Source organism: Thalassophryne amazonica, chromosome 10 (genome assembly GCF_902500255.1).
Source record: "Thalassophryne amazonica chromosome 10, fThaAma1.1, whole genome shotgun sequence".
NCBI lineage: Eukaryota > Metazoa > Chordata > Actinopteri > Batrachoidiformes > Batrachoididae > Thalassophryne > Thalassophryne amazonica.
The window spans coordinates 57,284,449-57,306,187 of NC_047112.1; the positions used below are offsets into that span (position 1 = coordinate 57,284,449).

The 21,739-nt window shown below is 41.7% G+C and overlaps 1 protein-coding gene across 1 annotated transcript in view; it reads right to left on the minus strand.

The window, feature by feature from the left end:
* The window catches only part of kdm4b (lysine (K)-specific demethylase 4B), a 169,569-nt gene that overhangs the window by 2,108 nt on the left and 145,722 nt on the right, over window positions 1-21,739 (minus strand). Inside the window, 4 exon segments of the mRNA XM_034179170.1 lie at window positions 2,180-2,276; window positions 8,061-8,180; window positions 12,420-12,596; window positions 15,200-15,388. Of these exon segments, the coding sequence (XP_034035061.1) occupies window positions 2,180-2,276; window positions 8,061-8,180; window positions 12,420-12,596; window positions 15,200-15,388 (583 nt within the window).

Here is a 21,739-nt window from a genome sequence, read left to right on the forward strand (position 1 = left end):
GAGGCCTCTCTGAGCGTGGCGCTAATTTCAAGATGTTCAAAATTTAGCAACAACAGCGTGGCGCAGTTTGTGTTCGAGTTACTGCGACAGCTTAGAGGCATTTGCATGGTGCTTACGAGTCTGTAAAAAGTCCATTATCCGTTCGCCTGGCACCTTCGCAGGACCTGAGAGGCTATTTTTGGAACAGCTCTCCTCTTGCGCACACAATTCCACCTGCTCTGTGCGCTGGACTCTATATAAAATAATTATTTTGTAGTGGATTAATCATTTTCTGCCAAACCTTGGATGCTGAAAACACCTCTTCTAGAATCAGCTGACTGTTTCATCTGGATGCTTTTTTTTCCCTTCTCTTTCCTGCTCCATGTGGGATGTATTTTGAACAGCTTAAGGTAATTATTTTGAATGTTTTTATAGCTTGATAAAACAGTTCCTTGCTGTAAAAGTATGCCTGTATGTTGATGTCTGTTGTATGTACAAGTATGTTGATTTAATATCTTGTTAATGGATCACATGAGCTCCGCTGTGTGTGCGCACTGAGGCAGGACCTGAGAGGCTATTTTTGGAACGGCTGTCTTGCGTACACAATTCCACCAGCTCTGTGCGCTGGACTCTATATAAAATAATTATTTTGTAGCGGATTAATCATTTTCTGTCAAACCTTGGATGCTGAAAACACCTTTAATCACTTCTGGAATTAATGGATCACATGAGCTCCACTGTGTGTGCGCACTGACGCAGTGACTCATCATCACGCTTCAAACGAACATTTAGGCAGAACGCCAGCTCACAAAAGAGTGATATTTCAGTCAATATTGGACGAACACAAAGTAAAAATTTGGGTGACCGCGTGAAAGTGGATGTGTGTTTAAAGCCATGGAAGATAATAACTCCAGTGGAGCAGCTAAGAGCAGGATCTGTGCGGCAACACAGGTGGAGAGCGGGCAAAAGACCGATTTTGAAGACATAACACAAAGTTAAAAGTTGTATCATGATAACTTGTAAGCTGCGGAAGAAATAAAGAAATATATATATTTTTATTTTTTGAAAATGATCCACAGGTGTATATAATAAAACGGCACCTCATTCTGTATGCAGAACGGCACCGTGCGCAGAAGAGCGCTTTTGCAGAATTAAACGGACGAACACAAAGTTAAAAGTGGATTCACATTGTAAAAATGATTGTGTTTAAAGCCAAGGAAACAATAAAGCCAGCAAGCCACGGATGCAAAGGAAGCCACTTAGAAAGGGCACAGAGGTGGCTGTCCATCAAAGGACAACAGCAGCGCGCGCACAAAAGAGCGATTTTGCAGAAATAAACCGACGAACATAAAGTTTTGTGTGTTTAAAGCGCAGAAGAAAAGCCAGAGAGCCGCAGAGCCAGCGAGGAGCATAGAGGCAGCTCTCCAGGAACCCGTGGTTCGGGTCTAGCTGGTCTGGTGCATTACAGGTGGACAGCAGCCTGGCGCACAGAGCACAACTGCGGAACTGTGCTGGAGTGTCTATTTTTGGACTGCGTTAAAAAAAATAAAAAAAAGGGACATCTTTAAATGCTGCTGTGAATCTGTGAATTGAAAACCCACACTTTGAAGGGACCAGGTGTGGGAGGGCTGGAGGTTTGGACCAAACTCATGCCTAAACGTGCGCCAACATGGCTTTATCATGGCACTACGTGGATTAGTGTGGCTGATGCGAGCCATTCGAGGCTGTAATGACAGGTCGGTCGTGGCTCACTAGAGGCTGCTACGCGGCACATGCGGGGTCCAGAGAGGCACATAGTGGCATCTTCATAGTGGATACGTGATAGATCAAAACGTGGGTCATTCTTCAAATAATCACCCCACACCCATGCGTGGTTCCTTCTTCAGCCTTCATTATTCGGTGGGACCGAGGCTTAAACAACCTCTCCATTTGGCCCTCACAGGCCTTAATCCTCTATGGGCTGCAAAGGCACTAGTTGTTCGCCTGAATAAAGAGCCTTCTCATCAGTAATCACCTCGCTGCCCTTTTTGTTGCATGATACAGGCTTTTTTGCTGGGTTGCCCTTTCCAATATTTGCCTTTGCAACTAATCCAATTAACCATCCTAACCAAATGTCTGCCTACCCCAAGTGTGCCCTGAAGGTCAAATATTTTTAATCACAAAAGCGAGTGCAGCAGGAATCACATTTGCAGTGAAATACTTACCAGACGGGCTCGAACCCTCTTGGGAAGTTCTTGCTCAAGCAGGTGAATTTCTGAGTGTTTTAGCATCAGCTGAGTTTGGTCCTGAAATTCAACCTGAGTAAATATATATACAAAAAAGAAAGAAAAAAAAAAAAGGGTCAGGAACACCAACCATCATAACAACAAGGCAGAATTTCAGAGCAGAAAAATTAAGCCTGATGCACAGTTCAACTAAGGGCAGCTGAGAGGACCAAAATAATGAGAGATTGTGTCTTTTTAGATGTCGGTGGTGCGACGTCACAAAACATTTCTGTTGGTAAACGCTTAATGGATCATGAAACATGTTTTGCTGGAGATTTGACTCTGAAATTTAACACAGTCACTGGATCCTAGCTCTCTGGACATAAATAAAATCTGTATATGGTCACTGGATCCTAGCTCTCTGGACATAAATAGAAATAAACAAAATCTTTAGTTTGTATCAAAAGCATTTCCTTTAAAGTATAAATAAGACTAATTTAACTCCATAGTCACTGAGCTGTGGTCTTGCAGCCAGCAGCACTGCAAGTCAAGATCAATGTAACTGATAAAGAACAGAGGCTGTCTCATTTTGGGGGGAAACTGGTTTTGGTCTGTTGTAGTTTGCTGTCTGTATTACGTTTGGAACAAGGTGTTATTTGATTTAAAACAGGGATTCACTGAAGTTCTTAATTCTGACTAGAATCTATCTTTCTAACATTTGGAGCCGTGCAGTTAGTCCCACAAAACAGATGATGATAATAATAATAATAATAATAATAATAATAATAATAATAATAATAATTTCCTTTACTTGAGGGACAGCAGCTTCAGTTTACGAACCGGCGAAGCGGGTCGAGCTCACGCCAGAGAACCATCGCGTGCGCTGCCCCACGAAAAGTTAATGAAGAAACAATATAAACTCCAGCATGGAACAAAGGACAATTCTCGTTTCTTGCCCACAATAAACGAGAGGCTTCACTGCTTCAAGCAGGATTGTGACCCGCTGTCTGCAAAAAACGTAGACAAAAGATAATTTTCTTGATCCACACCCTCAACAACGGCCCCTCCAGCATAATGCGAACTGAAGAACCGATAAGGGCATTGTTAAGCAAAAAGCATTGAATCATCCATCGATTAACAGGAACCAGTTTTCAATTCCCATCCCTACGCTGCATTCAGCACACACACGAGTCTTTCCTCATTCCTCTTCTGTGGCCGGGGGTGGGGACAGTATTCTCCTTTATCATCAAAACATGACTTAAACCAATCAAAACCACAGATTCCACGTGGATTGATGAGCTTCAGATTGGTAAAATATTATAATTGACAAGTTTCTTGCCTTGTGTAGATAGAGAAATGCCAAGCCCCAAGATTAAAAACATGACATTCATATATATTGGACTTGACTGATAATTACTGGATGTTATATCAGGCCAATTGCAAATCATTAGACAGTAAGCCACATGATAGTTTATTAGTAACACTATAAAGTTGTACTCAAAGTCATAGGTTGGCTCTGAGCTAGACCACATGGTCCCATCAACAACCATGTCCACTTTCAAAAACAGCCTTGACCATGACAATGAACCTCAAAGGTACTCACGGAGTCTGCATAAGAACTTTAGCTACATGTCTAAATGCTGATCTCTAGAAAACATTCAAAAACAGCTGGTATCAGAATAAACATGTAGTGAATGAAAAAGTAAATTCTGTACTTCAAATGTACACTTTACTTCCAGGTGGTGGTCTCTTACAGATGTTCAAAGTGCTCAGTGTCATAAGTAGCAAGTGTGTTTTTTGGGGTTATGATGCAGTGTAATCCTCTGATGTGCTGTTCAACCACATTCTTGATAGATTAAAAACAAAAAAGTAATGTTTGCAAACATATGGTTGTAATCCATAAAGATTATTGTAATCAAAATCTTGCAAAATCTGTCCAGGTTGGTTGGATCTGCTTTAGTAGAGCTTGACATCACATAAATTCACGAGTGACAATTTCAATTATATTACATGAATACAGTCCAACAAGCTCATTAATACAAAGGCCCAGACCAAGCAGTACATGATACTGCCAGATCTAGAGGCTCTATGCAACAGGGCTGCAATTAACATTTATTTTCATAATCAATAAACTGATCAATTATCTTCTCAGTATTTTGTTTCATGGTTGTGGTCAAAACAAGGCATTTGAAGTCATCTTTGGCACTGGAAAATGACCGTTAATGCCAAATGGGAATTTTTTTAAAAAGTATTTGTATTCTTTCGATAAAAATATTTGCACATCTGAGGGCCCAGGGCCACACATTCACAACGCCCCCCTTTTGAAGGCAGTTGGTAAACGCCCAACTGATAGTAAATTATCTATATATTAAATGCCAAGTGGCTTCTGTGTACGTGTGTGCAACTTCGATCATGGAGAAACTGGGGAAAGCTGACATTTGCCATTTGGTATGCTTATGTATGTTGCTCCCAGTGTGTAGTGGGTGCCTTGTATGGCAGCAGCCTCACATCAGGGTGAACGTGAGGCATTGATGTGTAAAGCGCTATATAAATGCAATCCATTTACCATTCTGGGTCAAGGATGAATGCTGCTAACAACAGTAAACATTGGACGTGAATATCACCATTAATCAGTCCCTGACTAGACAAAGTCTGAACAAAGGAAATAGCTCAACCTTGCCAGTTGTAAAAAATGTGCCAAAAATGTGCCACGAAATGTGCTACATAAATATAATTATTCACAAAACTGTGTCATTTAAATTTCCTGCACTTTCAGTTAAAATCGTTACAGAAGCTTTGCATAATTTATTACCGCCCTTGAAAAATGTCAGTGACCTATTTTATAAACATTACCCAATCTACAACCTGTGGATCTCCACGGGCAACATGCTAGTTTTTTAAAAATGAAGTTTAATAAACCAAAATAAATTAATTCTGTGACTCTCAGCATATTTTAAAAAGCAAAAGTGTGTTTTCACTATGTTTTTCCTCCTCTTCTTTGCCGGTGTTCTGTCGAGCGGAGGTGCGCCGTCAAGATGAGGTGCCTCGCGTAACTGCACATGCATGCACTGAAAAAATTACTTGATGAAGTTCGCTTATTTTAATGGGCAAGTAAATGTATAAAAATCTCAGAAGAAGACCACAGAGCATGTCCATAACTAATGTAAGCGCTAATCAATGTAGCAGGCGATGCTACAGGTTTACAAAGCCACATGCTGAGTAAAATAAAGCCTTTTAAGAGAACGGGTCTGTGCTGATCATCTGAAACGGACTTGTGCATTTAAAGTGAAGCAGTGTGTTTCTATATATATTTTTTAAAAACGTTGTTTGCGCCACTGGCTGTTCACCTCCGCAGATGAAGCGCACTTCTCCGTGGTGGGTAGAGGAAAAAAAAAAACAAAATGCGCATGCGCAGTTGCACATCGAGCGAGTTGCATCATCTCCACATGTGCAATTGCGCGACACACCTCATCTCGACGGGTGACGTCTTCAAATCTGGGGTAGAGCGATATGTGCATGCGCACGCATGCGCAGTAGCGCGACGCACCTCATTTCGACGGGACACCGGACTTGTGATGACATCATCTGTTTGTCCTATGCTCTTATTGTGAAAGTCTCTTGTGCAAGAAACAGTACGTGTTCTGTGACAATGGGCCTCATGTATCAATGCTGCGCACTTGTGGCGTAAATTTACGGTGTAAACTTGAAATACACCAAAGTCGCCGTGACATGTATCAAGCAGTGCGCACCTGCCCATTTCTGGCGTATGCCTGACGTGATCTTGATAAATGCGGCGGGTGGAAACGATCGGAATTATAATAAACACGCCCATAAATATTCAGATCCGCTTCAGACACACCCTCATTTTACGACATGGAAGCCGGGAGACGGCAATGAAAAAGAACTCCACCAATCACGACGCGTGCCAATAGAGCGTCAAAAGCGGCCGTCGTATCAATTGTTTTGTAGTATATAATCAATAAAGTGTTACAGTGGTCCCTCATTAATCGCTGGAGTTACGTTCTAAAAAATAGCCCGTAATACGCGAAACCGCAACGTAGTCAGCGTTATTTTTTACAATTATTATAGACGGTCCAAAGCTGTAAAACCCCTCACTACACAGTTTATACACTTTCTCAATCAGGCATGAACATTTTCTCACTTTTCTCTCGTGTGTAAACACTCTCAAAATTCAAACCTTAGTAGAAAAATAATACCAAACTGTTTTCAGGCCCAAACATTTGTTTGAGAAATAAAAATAGAACGTTTTCCTATAAATAATTATGATGGCATTTAGAACTAACAAATTAATTTTAACGATCAACGAACGAGGTCGGACACATAAGAAATTATTAATAGTGACTGACCAGTATTTCACAGATTGGGCCTCTGCGTCCTGGCGCTGCGCCTTTTTCCACTCACACCTGGCTGCAGCAGGTGTCTGTGTCCGTGTGACAAACACAGTTATGAGTAGTTGTTGGCGCTCTTTTCTCTTCTGGGCAACAAGATTCTTATAATCAGATACGCAGAACACAGAACACTGTAAAAAAAAAAAAAAAAAAGGCATGCAAAATTGGACTAAATACTCCGCGAGACTCCGAGGCCACGACAGGTGAATGGCGTTATAGCGAGGGACCACTGTATTCTCTTTTCACATGTCAACAATTCTTGACGTGGATATTTGCTCGCTCAATTAATAAGACACGCCTAATCTGTCAGATTTCTTTATTTTTTAAATGTATTTCTGTATTTATTTTATTGTGACAACCGAATGGAGACGACAAAACCTGGTTGCAGCACAGGCGAATTAAGAGAATGACGAAACTACAGTTGTTCTTATCAATTTCATAGTCTAAAACGATCACACCACATGAAGTTAAGCTCAGCGCAGCTCTGGCTCCAGGCTCGAAGTCTGGAGAAAAAGGCGAGCAGCGCTGTCTTTGCAGTCAGCGCTGTGACCACGGATCGTGCTCCATAACAATCCCGCAAAGGCGGGATTTGTATTCATTATTATGTAGTATAATCAGGAAAGTGTTATTTATGTAACATATGCATTGATTTGTATAATGGCACTGTTTATCATGTTGATCATCTTCATTTTTATGTGGATTCCAGCGCTGGTTCATTTTGGTGTATAATTTACGCCACCTCTCGACCTGGTGTATATTTTCAGCGCAGCGTACGCCAACGACCACATTGATAAATGGCAAGTAGCGCAGCCGTTTTGGCGTACACCCCATATACGCTCAAATATCGCCGTACACAACGTTGATACATGAGGCCCAATGTGACAAGCTTTGTACATGGTCCAATTACACGATGAAGGACCCACTATCAACTTTTGTTCATTTTGGTCTGGCAAGAGTCTTTTTCCCACCCAGCAAAATGAGTTCCTTGTCAGCTGATATCTGCAAAGTTTGTCAGAACATCACCTTTGGTTGTTTTTTTTTTGTTGTTTTTTTTTGCTGCACCAGATATCAGCTGACAAGGAACACATTTAATAAATGACAAAAGGATAGGGTTTAAAAAACAAAAAACAAACAAACAAAAAACAGGCGATTCATTCTTTATTTGTGAGGTAACCAGACATTTTGGTGAAATGAGCGGTCCGACAAATATGTGGCCATGTTTGTGCAAATGGCAAGGCCCACTTCAAGCAGAATTTTGCGCGGATTGCTCAGGGTGCTCAGACACGCGAAGACGGAATTAAAATAAACGGGAAGGTATTCGGTATTTAAGAAGATCAAATCAATGAATTCAGGGTTTGTTTTTTTAATTATTCAAAACGATTCATAGATTTTGAAGAGTAGGCAAATACTTGTTTAATCTTAATTATTCATTGCAGCTCCACTATGCAATAGTTGTATTTTGTCTCACCTGATACAACTTGTGCACGTGATGTTTGACAAAGGAAGCGTTGAGCATCTGACCGTCACTTGTAGCGACTACGATCAATTCCCCCACATCAGGAAGGCCAGAATGGAGACAGTCATGACTCTTTAGAGGGTAAAAAGAACAGAAGGTTATGAGAAAGAGAAAACTGGAAAAACACACTAGAATGCAAATCATGGACTATTCTTTAAAATATTTGCCAAAGCTAAAAACAACAGAAATAAAAAAAAATAAAACAATACAGCATTCGTAAGTGATATGAGGCAGGATTGCTATAATTAAATGAAAAATTCTGAATAATTATAATGTCAGTGTCAACTTAATTAAGAACTTTAATCTTAAGGGAACACTGAAACATTAATAGAGCCTTAACTGTAATTGGAAATCTAATATATAAGGCTGCTATACACAGCCACAGTAACTAAGCAATCAACACCAAACTTGCTGTAGTGACTAGGGGCACCAAGGGGGGGTCACTAGGGCCCTTAGATTGAAAGCGTACATGCGCGAACACATGCTGCTAATTCTCACACACACACAACAAATCCACTGTGCTGTCTGGAGGCTGTTAGCAGGAAGAAAGAAGCTGGACTCATTTCTGACATGATTTTTTTTCGCTGCACTGAGGACGTACAGTTGACCGACCCTGCTGTGTGTGTGCGCGCAGGGGGCAACGACACGATGATGTGATTGAGCTAACTGAAGCTGCTTGTAACACACACACACACACACACACACAAAAATTCACTCCGCTGTAAGCCGTCTGGAAGCATGAAGTGTTCACATGAAATGCTGGCGTGATTTTTGGCTGGACTGAGGAACTACACAAAGTTTTTTAAAATGGAAATCCAAAGACAGTGCACAGCATCACTGAAGTACACATTACAGTGGAACACCAAAATGTAAACCCCTTTTCTGTTGTTTATGAATTAATAAAATATCACATGACAAGAATCTATTTTAGCCATTATATAAAACAAATAACGTTTTTACATTCTTTCAATGGAACAAATAGTTCATGAGGTGAAAGCTGGAACTTCACCTCGTGGAATGGTATGTTCCAGCTTTCACCTCATGAGCTATTCGTACCACTGAACTCAATCATTCATTATTTGTATACTGTCATCTTTTATCGTCATTCACCGGAGTCTCATGAATGTCACAAATTACTCTATGAAAATTAATGGCAACATATACACAATGCAAAACAACTTACTACACCTTAACTAAAGTGACATGAAATATACAATGACATGGCTAAAATTTGTCTGTATTACCTGTGCACACAACGGGTAACTCAGCTAGTATTACAATACATTTCTCATACTCATGTCTGAAAGACTTCTAATTTAAACTTCTAATTTCAAGACATCAGTTGAACATCTTCTCTGTCTGCCTACCTCACTTAGTCAGTGCAATAGCTGGTCTACAGTCCAGTGCATATTGCAAACAAGTCTAGACATTGACCACTTCTTGCCACTGGCTTTGAGAAGTTACTGGTGCCACCAAAATCCTACTGGCTCAGGCATACATGCATGATGCGAAACAGAGCCGCGGAAATGTTTAAATTTTAATGCAATTTTGTGCATTCCAAGGCTGAAATTAATGAACACTATGAATGCACTAAATAGCCATTAGTTGACAACTTTTTTGCATTTCAGTTTTTCTTTGAACATGTTTATGTTTAAACTTTGAATGTAACTTTGTGTGTTACTTATTTACATGTTATTAATTGTTGAGGACGTTAATAACATTTATGCAGAATAACATGAAAAGTGTTAAATTGTTACTATTTAACCTGCTATTTTTGTTTCAAGTTTTCAATTTTTTTAAGTTGGAACTGACCTTGCATGTACAACCCCAATTCCAATCAAGTTGGGACTTTGTGTAAAATGTAAATAAAAACAGAATACAATGATTTGCAAATCCTCGTCAACCTATATTTAACTGAATACACCACAAAGACAAGATATTTAATGTTCAAACTGATAAAAACTTTATTGTTTTTGTGCAAATATTTGCTGATTTTGAAATGGATGCCTGCAACACGTTTCAAAAAAGCTGGGACAGTGGTATGTTTACCACTGTGTTACATCACCTTTCCTTCTAACAACACACAATAAGCATTTGGGAACTGAGGACACTAATTGTTGACGCTTTGTAGGTGGAATTCTTTCCCATTCTTGCTTGATGTACAACTTCAGTTGTTCAACAGTCCGGGGTCTCCATTGTCGTATTTTGCGCTTCATAATGCACCACACATTTTCAATGTGTGACAGGTCTGAAGTGCAGGCAGGCCAGTCTAGTACCTGCACTCTTTTACTAGGAAGTCACGCTGTTGTAACACGTGCAGAATGTGGCTTGGCATTGTCTTGCTGAAATAAGCAGGGACGTCCCAAAAAAAAAAAGATGTTGCTTGGATGGCAGCATATGTTGCTCCAAAACCTGGACGTACTTTTCAGCATTGTTGGTGCCATCACAGATGTGTAAGCTGCCCATGCCATGGGCACTAACACACCCTCATACCATCACAGATGTTGGCTTTTAAACTTTGCGTTAGTAACAATATGGATGGTCTTTTTCCTCTTTTGACCGGATGACACAACGTCCATGATTTCTAAAAACAATTTGAAATATGGACTCAGACCACAGCACACTTTTCCGCTTTGCATCTGTCCATTTCAAATGAACTCGGGCCCAGAGAAGGCAGCGGCTTTTCTGGATGTTGTTGATGTATGGCTTTCGCTTTGCATGGTAGAGTTTTATCTTGCACTTGTAGATGTAGCGATGAGCTGTATTAACTGACAATGGTTTTCTGAAATGTTCCTGAGCCCACGCGGTAAGATCCTTTACACAATGATGTCGGTTTTTAATGCAGTGCCGCCCGAAGGAATCGAAGGTCACGGGCATTCAATGTTGGTTTTTGGCCTTGCCACTTACATGTACAAAGTTCTCCAGATTCTCTGAATCTTCTGATTATATTATGGACTGTAGATGATGGAATCCCTAAATTCCTTGCAACTGAACATTGAGAAACATTGTTCTTAAACTGTGGGACTATTTTTTCATGCAGTTGTTCACAAAGTGGTGATCCTCGCCCCACCTTGGCTTGTAAATGGCTGAGACTTTTGGGGATGCTCCTTTTATACCCAATCATGAGTGTCCTTGGTTCCAAAAAAACTTATTGAGTGATGTTAGAAGGAAAGGTGATGTAACAGAGTGGTAAACATACCAATGTCCCAACTTTTTTGAAATGTGTTGCAGGCATCCATTTCAAAATGAGCAAATATTTTGGTAAACATACCAATGTCCCAACTTTTTTGAAATGTGTTGCAGGCATCCATTTCAAAATGAGCAAATATTTGCACAAAAACAATAAAGTTTACCAGTTTGAACATTAAATACCATGTCACTGTCGTGTTTTCAATTGAATATAGGTTGAAGAGGATTTGCAAATCATTGTATTCTGTTTTTATTTACATTTTACACAACGTCCCAACTTCACTGGAATTGGGGTTGTAATTTAAACATATCTGAGTTTCATTCATTCATTCAAACCATTCTGTTCTGTCTGTTTCTTCGTTTCCTGCAACTTCCCACGCTGAGAATTTAAAGATGCTCACAGAGATGGCCAAAGATCTGTAACGGAAAAGGCCAAATGCATGCTCCACTTCTTTGAGTTTCTTAGCGGTTTGCAAATAAACATGGTGCACTACTGCCACCAAATGTTTGGATGTGGAGCATTAATGGATTCTGACGTACGCTATATTAATAAGGAATTCTGGAGATGTGGGAGGGGAGAAAAAAAAGTGGGGGAGATTATACTATCTTATATTCTCTTGAATAACCCTCTTCAATGCACACAGACAACATACATTTCTTTGACCTGAAATCTTGTTTCCTCAGCAGAGTGTGCGCGAGACTGTGGGAGTGTGGGGCGAAGACAAAAACAAAACTACACGCATTCTTGAGAAATGTTTGTTTCTTAAAATGCAAAAGATGGACAGTCATGCCTTAGTTTTTCTGGGTCAGGCTCAAAACATCTCAACTGCCCCTTTATAATTGTCTATGGATGAATGCTAATGTTAGCTAGTTTCTAACTTTTGCCTCAAGTTCCAGGCTCCCCCATGACAGCTATGCATTAGCTGGTTCTTAAAGGATACTTTACTACCACATCTTCTTTTGTGAAGATGCTGAGGTGTTTGGATGCAACCATTGCTAAAAACATTAAACTGCTTAATTTTGGGTCACACTGCCCCTTTCAGCCCACTCAAATGTAGAAAAAGAAACTGGTCCCCAATTTCTGCATACTTAACTGTCAAAACTACACTGTAAAACACTCACCACAACATTTTCTGGGTGGAGGTTGTCACAATATGAGCCATCGTCAAAGTTGACCTCGTAGTATGTCTGTGTTGCGATGCCAATGATGGTACAATGATAGAACCATCCGTCACTGTTTCGACCCACTACTCTCTGACCCAGACATGGGCCCTTAGGGACTTTGGGAGCTGGCCGAGTCTGAGTGGAAAAATAAATACATTTAAAAAATAAAAATAAAAAATCCAAACAAGATGGTTAAGAAAAGTTAGGCGAGACACAACAGCCTCTCTCTCTGTGTGTGTGTGTGTACAAGGTCTGTTAGAAAAGTATCCGACCTTTTTATTTTTTTCAAAAACCATATGGATTTGAATCACGTGTGATTGCATCAGCCAAGCTTGAACCTTCGTGCACATGCATGAGTTTTTCCACGCCTGTCGGTTGCGTCATTCGCCTGTGGGCAGGCTTTGTGTGAGCACTGGTCCACCCCTCTCATCGTTTTTTTTATTGCGAATAAATGTCTGAACGATTTGGGGCTTTGCTGCATCAATTTTTTTCCAGAAACTGTGAGAGACCTCCAGGTGGACACCGTTCAGAAAATTAATATGGCTTTCAGGGACGATTTTATGGGGATTACACAGATTAAGGAGTGATCCAGACGGTTTAAAGACCGCCCACAACTGCTGAGAGCGCGCCGTGCTCCGAGTGCCGATCGACAGGCTCAAACCCCGCTGAAACAACCAGATCATTTCCAACGTGAAGGCTATGTTGATCTGGGACGTCGTCTGACTTTCACAAAAAGGCAGAAGGCGTGGATATCAGCACTTTTTCGGCACCTTCCACTGTTACAGGAGTTTTTTTCATGGAAAAAGCGGAGGGACACGCGACGGAGCCGTTCATAACGCGGCACAAAACCACCTCCGTGTTGGTCTCACAGGACGGCTTTCAGGTGGATTTCAGAAGGCTGTTGGTTGCTTTTCAGTCGTGTGATTATCCGAGAAACTGAGCATGAGCTGGACATGCCCCAACATGTCCTGTGAGGCTTCATCACGGCGTTGCTTTGCGCCATGCGGCTCCACCGCGACGCGCGGAACTCCTCTGCACGTCTGTCTCAATGTGCCGAAAAAGTGCTGATGTCCACGTATTTTCAAAATTCCTGTGCTAGTCAGACGACATACCGGATCAAGACAGCGTCCAGTTTAGAAATGAACGGCACATTCCACTGTTACAGGAGTTTTTGTCATGGAAAGAGGAGCAGAATTCTGCTCCTCTTTCCATGACAAAAACAGCAGTTGTGGGCGGTCTTTAAACCATCTGGATCATTCCTTAATCTGTGTAATCCCCATAAAATCGTCCCTGAAAGCCATATTAATTTTCCGAACGGTGTCCACCTGGAGGTCTCTCACAGTTTCTGGAAAAAATTGATGCAGCAAAGCTCCAAATTGTTCAGACATTTATTCGCAATAAAAAAACGACGAGAGGGGTGGACCAGTGCTCACACAAAGCCTGCTCACAAGCGAATGACGCAACTGACAGGAGTGAAAAAACTCACGCATGTGCACGAAGATTCAAGCTTGGCTGATGCAATCACACGTGATTCAAATCCATATGGTTTTTGAAAAAAATAAAAAGGTCGGATACTTTTCTAACAGACCTCGTGTGTGTGTGTATATATACACACACACACACACACACACACACACACACACACACACACACACACACACACACACACACACACACACACACACACACACACACACACACACACACACACACACACACACACACACCATCTGGAAAATATTCACAGTGCTTCACTTTTTCCACATTTTATGTTACAGCCTTATTCCAAAATGGATCTAATTCATTTTGTTGCTCAAAATTCTACACACAATACCTTATGACAGTGTGAAAAAGTTTTTATTTTAGACTTTTGCCAATTGATTAAAAAAACCCCAAAAACAAACAAACTAAAGGCACCTGTCTACAGTGCATGTCAGAGCACAAACCAAACATGAAGTCAAAGGAATTGTCTGCAGACCTCTGAGACAGGATTGTCTTGAGCTCCAAATATGAGGAAGGGTACAGAAACATTTCTACTGCTTTGAAGTTCCCAATGAGCACAGTGACCCCCATCATCCATAAATGGAAGACGTTGGGATCCTCCAGGACTCTCTCGATCTGGCCACCCATCTAAATGGAGCGATCGGGGGAAAAGGGACTTAGCCTGGGAGGTGACCAAACGGAACCTGAAGGACTTTCAGACCATGAGAAACAAAATTCTCTGGTCTGATGCCAGATGTCATGTTTGGAGGAAGCCAGGCACCAGTGAAGCATGGTGGTGGCAGCATCATGATGTGGGGATGTTTTTCGGCAGCAGGAACAGTTCATCTTTCAGCAGGACAACAACTCTAAGCACACAGGCAAGATATCAAAGGATAGGTTTCAGGACGACTCTGCGAATGTCCTTGAGTGGCCCAGCCAGAGTCCAGACCTGAATCCGATTGAACATCTCTGTAGAGATCTGAAAATGGCTGTGCACCGATGCTGGCACAATTAATTGATCTAACAACTGGTGGTGGTGGGAGATCAGAAATACAAGAACCAGGAGACTAATTTCTATATGGGCATCCTACACAAAAAAACTTCAATGATTGTGACTGAGGTCAAGGCGATTTATCTTCTGACATCTTCTTGTCCTGAGTATTTTACAGTTTGTATACTTCCACCTTTATAGCAGTGACTTGAAAGTTGTGGTGAAAGCTGGGCATGTGATAAGTTTCTCTTGATTTTGTGCTTACCTTCTGCATGGCCTTAATATGCCTATGACAGCTGACAGACACCACGTAGGGCCAGTCGGCTGGCTTCATGACCACTCCTGCGATGTGGGCACAGGTGACGTGGAAAGACGTAGCACAGTTCTCATATGAGCACTGGATGCAGGCACCCTGATTTTGACTGGTATTCTTGCCATAGCAGTATACACATTTCTGCAACAAAGGAAAAAAGAGGGGGCTTGCTGTTGGTGATGTTCGACAACAAACCAAATCCTCCTTACCTCCTAACCTTTTACAATGCCCACAGATGACTCCACTCTCATCTAGCCAAAGTTCCCACAAATAAACACAATTAACATGTATATATTTTAGTAAATTTATGAATCGAGTATAGAAGATCCCAAATGATAATCATTAACTATTTTAGTTGGTTTCTTTAGTCACTGTGTTTATGAAATGAGTTGATGAAAAAAAAATGTACTTTATGTTCACAGCCAGTAAATTTGGCTAGAATCTGATGAATCAGTCTGTCAAAGCAATTACTGGGAAAATACTGGAAAATGTGTTCCAAGGTTCAAAATGATTTACATTTAATCCAGTTTAAGTTCATAATTGCTAAATGCTGGCATTTTATTGCAGCACTGTTTACTTATTTAAGTAAAGCTACAGCCTTTAAATAATATGTTGCACAACTGGCTTGCGCAATCTTGGTGCTTTGTGTTAGGTGTGACATCAAGAACCTGACATTGCACTTACCCTGCATTTGGAAAGTATTCACATCGCTTCACTTTTTCCACATTTTGTTGTGTTACAAAAAAACTCCCCGGAGAAATCTCATGTAAATAAGTATTCACAGCCTTGCCATGAAGCTCAAAGTTGAGCTCAAGTGAATCCTGTTTCCACTGATCATCCTTGAGAATGTGTCTACAACTTAACTGGAGTCCACCTGGGGTAAATTCAGCTGACTAGACATGATTTTGGAAAAGCACACGCCTGTCTACATATAAGGTCCCACAGCTGACGGTGCATGTCAGGGCACAATCCAAGCCTTAAATCAAAGGACTTGACCGTAGACCTCTGAGACAGGATTGTCTCAGGGCATAAGGAAGGGTACAGAAACATTTCTGCTGCTTTGAAAGTCCCAATGAGCACAGTGGACTCCATCATCCATAAATGGAAGAAGTTTGGATCCAACAGGACTCTTTCTAGAGATGGACACCCATCTAAACTGAGCGAGCTAGGAGAAGGGCTTTAATCAGGGTGGTGACCAGAAACCCGATTGTCACTCTGTCAGAGCTGCAGCATTCCTCTGTGGAAAGAGGAGGACCTTCCAGAAGGACATCCATCTCTGCAGCAATCCACCAATCAGACCTGTATGGCAGAGTGGCCAGATGGAAGCCACTCCTTAGTAAAAGGCACACTGCAGCCTGTATGGGGTTTGCCAAAAGGCACCTGAATTTTCAGTAGCAGGAACTGAGAGACTAGTCAGGATGGAGGGAAAGGGGAATGCAGCAACGTATAGAGACATCCTGGATTGAAAACCTCCTCCAGAGCGCTCTTGACTTCAGACTAGGGTGACTGATCATCTTTCAGAAGGCCAATGACCTTAAGCACACAGCCAAGATATCAAAGGTGCAGGTTTTCTATGCAACCAGCCACTCCAGGTGATTTCACTGATTAACTGATTCCAGCTGCTCAAACTGATGTTAATCAGTGAAATTACCTGGTGGAGTGGCTGGTTGCAAAGAAAACCTGTACCCTCTCAGCCCTTTCTGGAACAAGTTTGAGACCACTGGCCTAAGGAGTGGCAAACTGGGATGGTAGGCCCCATATTTAAAAAAGGGGACCAGAGAGTGTATGCTAATTACAGGGGCATCACAGTACTCAGACTCCCTGATAATGTCTACTCCAGAGTGCTGGAAAGGAGGGTTCGGCCGATTGTCAAACCTCCGATTTAAGAGGACCAATGCAGGTTCACAAGGATCCTGGAGGGTGCCTGGGAGTATGCCCATACAATCTACATGTGTTTTGTGGACTTGGAGAAGGCGTATGATCGGGTACTCCGGTAGATACTATGGCAGATGCTGCGGGAGTATGTAGTGAGAGTTGTCCCTTCTCAAGGGCTGAAAATGGGCTTCCTTAGGAGGTTGGCTGGTGTCTCTCTTAGAGACAGGGTGAGAAGCTCGGTCATCCGTGGGGAGCTCAGAGTAGAGCTGCTGCTCCTTCGCGTTGAAAGGAGCCAGCTGAGGTGGTTTGGGCATCTGGTAAGGATGCTCCCTGAACGCCTCCCTAGGGAGGTGTTCCAGGCATGTCCATTTGGGAGGTGACCCCGCAGAAGACCCAGGACTAGGTGGAGAGAATGTATCTCCACACTGGCCTGGGAACACCTCAGGATCCCCCAGTCAGGGGTGGTCAATGTGGCCGGGGAAAGGGAAGTCTGGGGTTCCCTGCTAGAGTTGTTGCCCCTGCGACCAGATCCCGGGTAAGCGGTTGAAGATGAGTGACAACAAAATGTGGAAAAACTTAAGCGTTGTGAATACTTTCCGGATGCACCTTATCATCAGCAGGAGGTGAGTGCCTCCATTGCATACGCTCACGCGCGCCACTACCTCAGGCAGTGGACGCTCTCATTTTAGCCAAACAACAATATACAGTTTCTGTATATTCTGTGTCAGTACGCACCCGTGGCCGACGTGCTTGATGAATTCCTGCGAAAAAAGTAATTCCCAGATAATTGTGCTATATTCCTGTGAGATAATGAGTGTATCTCATCTAAATCACTTCTAAAATTTACCAGTAATAAAGTTATAAAAATAACTGAAGTTTTAAGAGTGGCCGTAATAAATATTTACGAAACTTAAAGTTCTGGAGCAACTTCACATATTATCGCTCAAACACACTGTAAACATTGACAGGATGGAGTTTGATGTGGAAGAGTTCAGAAATATACGATTGGAATGGTTTGATTACCATTTACAGTTGACGATGAAAGACTTGGGTGTTAACTTTGTGTTAAACTCGGAACAAGAAGCTGCACTGAAAGATGCCTATCTAGGAAGAGACAGGCGAAAGTAGTTCAGCGAGCATCCCCACAATGCCAAAATAGCAGCAATGTCACTCCAATGAGAGTGCCACGCTCAGCAGTGTGCCTCCATTGTACGCAAAGTGATTTATAATGTACTTACACAAAATTCTATATATGTATTATATATTACACACACATTTGTAGTGGCTGAGGACCTGAGTAAGTGGAGTGCCTTCAAGCAGTGATTAGGTATACATTTAAAGTTCATGTGTCTTGAAAACTTGCTGGCATCACATGACATAATGCTAATGGGGTTAATGTTGGCATGAAAACTCACTTGTATCACACCAAGGCATGCCAACAGGTATCATTTGGTTTCTTTGCTCTTGCTTGCCTCTACTGGTGGTTGGCTCTCACTGCGGTATTGCATCACTTCCTGTTCCGGAGCACAGCGGTGTTTTTCTGTATCTGTTAGCTGTTTAATCTGCGCAGTTAGATTGATCTAGTTATCTAGATTACGATTTGTTTCCCAGTGTAATCTTTACGTGCCTTAACTAAAGCACTCATTCTGCTGAATCACCTCTAAATTATTTACACATTATTCACTTTGCGTGTTTTTAGGAATCCGCTAGCTTAGCGTAGCTACTAGCTCTTAGCCGATTTAGCATGGCGGCTTCTCCTGTCTCTCCCGCACTTTTCTGCTCTGGGTGTGAAATGTTTAGTTATTCCTCGGCCTCCTTTAGCAGTAATGGTACTTGTAATAAGTGTAGCTTATTCGTAGCTTTGGAGGCCAGGCTGGGCAAATTGGAGACTCGGCTCCGCACCGTGGAAAATTCTACAGCTAGCCAGGCCCCTGTAGTCGGTGCGGACCAAGGTAGCTTAGCCGCCGTTAGTTCCCCTCTGGCAGATCCCGAGCAGCCGGGAAAGCAGGCTGACTGGGTGACTGTGAGGAGGAAGCGTAGCCCTAAACAGAAGCCCCGTGTACACCGCCAACCCGTTCACATTTCGAACCGTTTTTCCCCACTCGACGACACACCCGCCGAGGATCAAACTCTGGTTATTGGCGACTCTGTTTTGAGAAATGTGAAGTTAGCGACACCAGCAACCATAGTCAATTGTCTTCCGGGGGCCAGAGCAGGCGACATTGAAGGAAATTTGAAACTGCTGGTTAAGGCTAAGCGTAAATTTGGTAAGATTGTAATTCACGTCGGCAGTAATGACACCCGGTTACGCCAATCGGAGGTCACTAAAATTAACATTAAATCGGTGTGTAACTTTGCAAAAACAATGTCGGACTCTGTAGTTTTCTCTGGGCCCCTCCCCAATCAGACCGGGAGTGACATGTTTAGCCGCATGTTCTCCTTGAATTGCTGGCTGTCTGAGTGGTGTCCAAAAAATGAGGTGGGCTTCATAGATAATTGGCAAAGCTTCTGGGGAAAACCTGGTCTTGTTAGGAGAGACGGCATCCATCCCACTTTGGATGGAGCAGCTCTCATTTCTAGAAATCTGGCTAATTTTCTTAAATCCTCCAAACCGTGACTATCCAGGGTTGGGACCAGGAAGCAGAGTTGTAGTCTTACACACCTCTCTGCAGCTTCTCTCCCCCTGCCATCCCCTCATTACCCCATCCCCGTAGAGACGGTGCCTGCTCCCAGACTACCAATAACCAGCAAAAATCTATTTAAGCATAAAAATTCAAAAAGAAAAAATAATATAGCACCTTCTACTGCACCACAGACTAAAACAGTTAAATGTGGTCTATTAAACATTAGGTCTCTCTCTTCTAAGTCCCTGTTGGTAAATGATATAATAATTGATCAACATATTGATTTATTCTGCCTAACAGAAACCTGGTTACAGCAGGATGAATATGTTAGTTTAAATGAGTCAACACCCCCGAGTCACACTAACTGTCAGAATGCTCGTAGCACGGGCCGGGGCGGTGGATTAGCAGCAATCTTCCATTCCAGCTTATTAATTAATCAAAAACCCAGACAGAGCTTTAATTCATTTGAAAGCTTGTCTCTTAGTCTTGTCCATCCAAATTGGAAGTCCCAAAAACCAGTTTTATTTGTTATTATCTATCGTCCACCTGGTCGTTACTGTGAGTTTCTCTGTGAATTTTCAGACCTTTTGTCTGACTTAGTGCTTAGCTCAGATAAGATAATTATAGTGGGCGATTTTAACATCCACACAGATGCTGAGAATGACAGCCTCAACACTGCATTTAATCTATTATTAGACTCTATTGGCTTTGCTCAAAAAGTAAATGAGTCCACCCACCACTTTAATCATATCTTAGATCTTGTTCTGACTTATGGTATGGAAATAGAAGACTTAACAGTATTCCCTGAAAACTCCCTTCTGTCTGATCATTTTTTAATAACATTTACATTTACTCTGATGGACTACCCAGCAGTAGGGAATAAGTTTCATTACACTAGAAGTCTTTCAGAAAGCGCTGTAACTAGGTTTAAGGATATGATTCCTTCTTTATGTTCTCTAATGCCATATAACAAGACAGTGCAGAGTAGCTACCTAAACTCTGTAAGGGAGATAGAGTATCTCGTCAATAGTTTTACATCCTCATTGAAGACAACTTTGGATGCTGTAGCTCCTCTGAAAAAGAGAGCTTTAAATCAGAAGTGTCTGACTCCATGGTATAACTCTCAAACTCGTAGCTTAAAGCAGATAACCCGTAAGTTGGAGAGGAAATGGCGTCTCACTAATTTAGAAGATCTTCACTTAGCCTGGAAAAAGAGTCTGTTGCTCTATAAAAAAGCCCTCCGTAAAGCTAGGACATCTTTCTACTCATCACTAATTGAAGAAAATAAGAACAACCCCAGGTTTCTTTTCAGCACTGTAGCCAGGCTGACAAAGAGTCAGAGCTCTATTGAGCTGAGTATTCCATTATCTTTAACTAGTAATGAGTTCATGACTTTCTTTGCTAACAAAATTTTAACTATTAGAGAAAAAATTACTCATAACCATCCCAAAGACGTATCGTTATCTTTGGCTGCTTTCAGTGATGCCGGTATTTGGTTAGACTCTTTCTCTCCGATTGTTCTGTCTGAGTTATTTTCATTAGTTACTTCATCCAAACCATCAACATGTTTATTAGACCCCATTCCTACCAGGCTGCTCAAGGAAGCCCTACCATTATTTAATGCTTCGATCTTAAATATGATCAATCTATCTTTGTTAGTTGGCTATGTACCACAGGCTTTTAAGGTGGCAGTAATTAAACCATTACTTAAAAAGCCATCACTTGACCCAGCTATCTTAGCTAATTATAGGCCAATCTCCAACCTTCCTTTTCTCTCAAAAATTCTTGAAAGGGTAGTTGTAAAACAGCTAACTGATCATCTGCAGAGGAATGGTCTATTTGAAGAGTTTCAGTCAGGTTTTAAAATTCATCATAGTACAGAAACAGCATTAGTGAAGGTTACAAATGATCTTCTTATGGCCTCGGACAGTGGACTCATCTCTGTGCTTGTTCTGTTAGACCTCAGTGCTGCTTTTGATACTGTTGACCATAA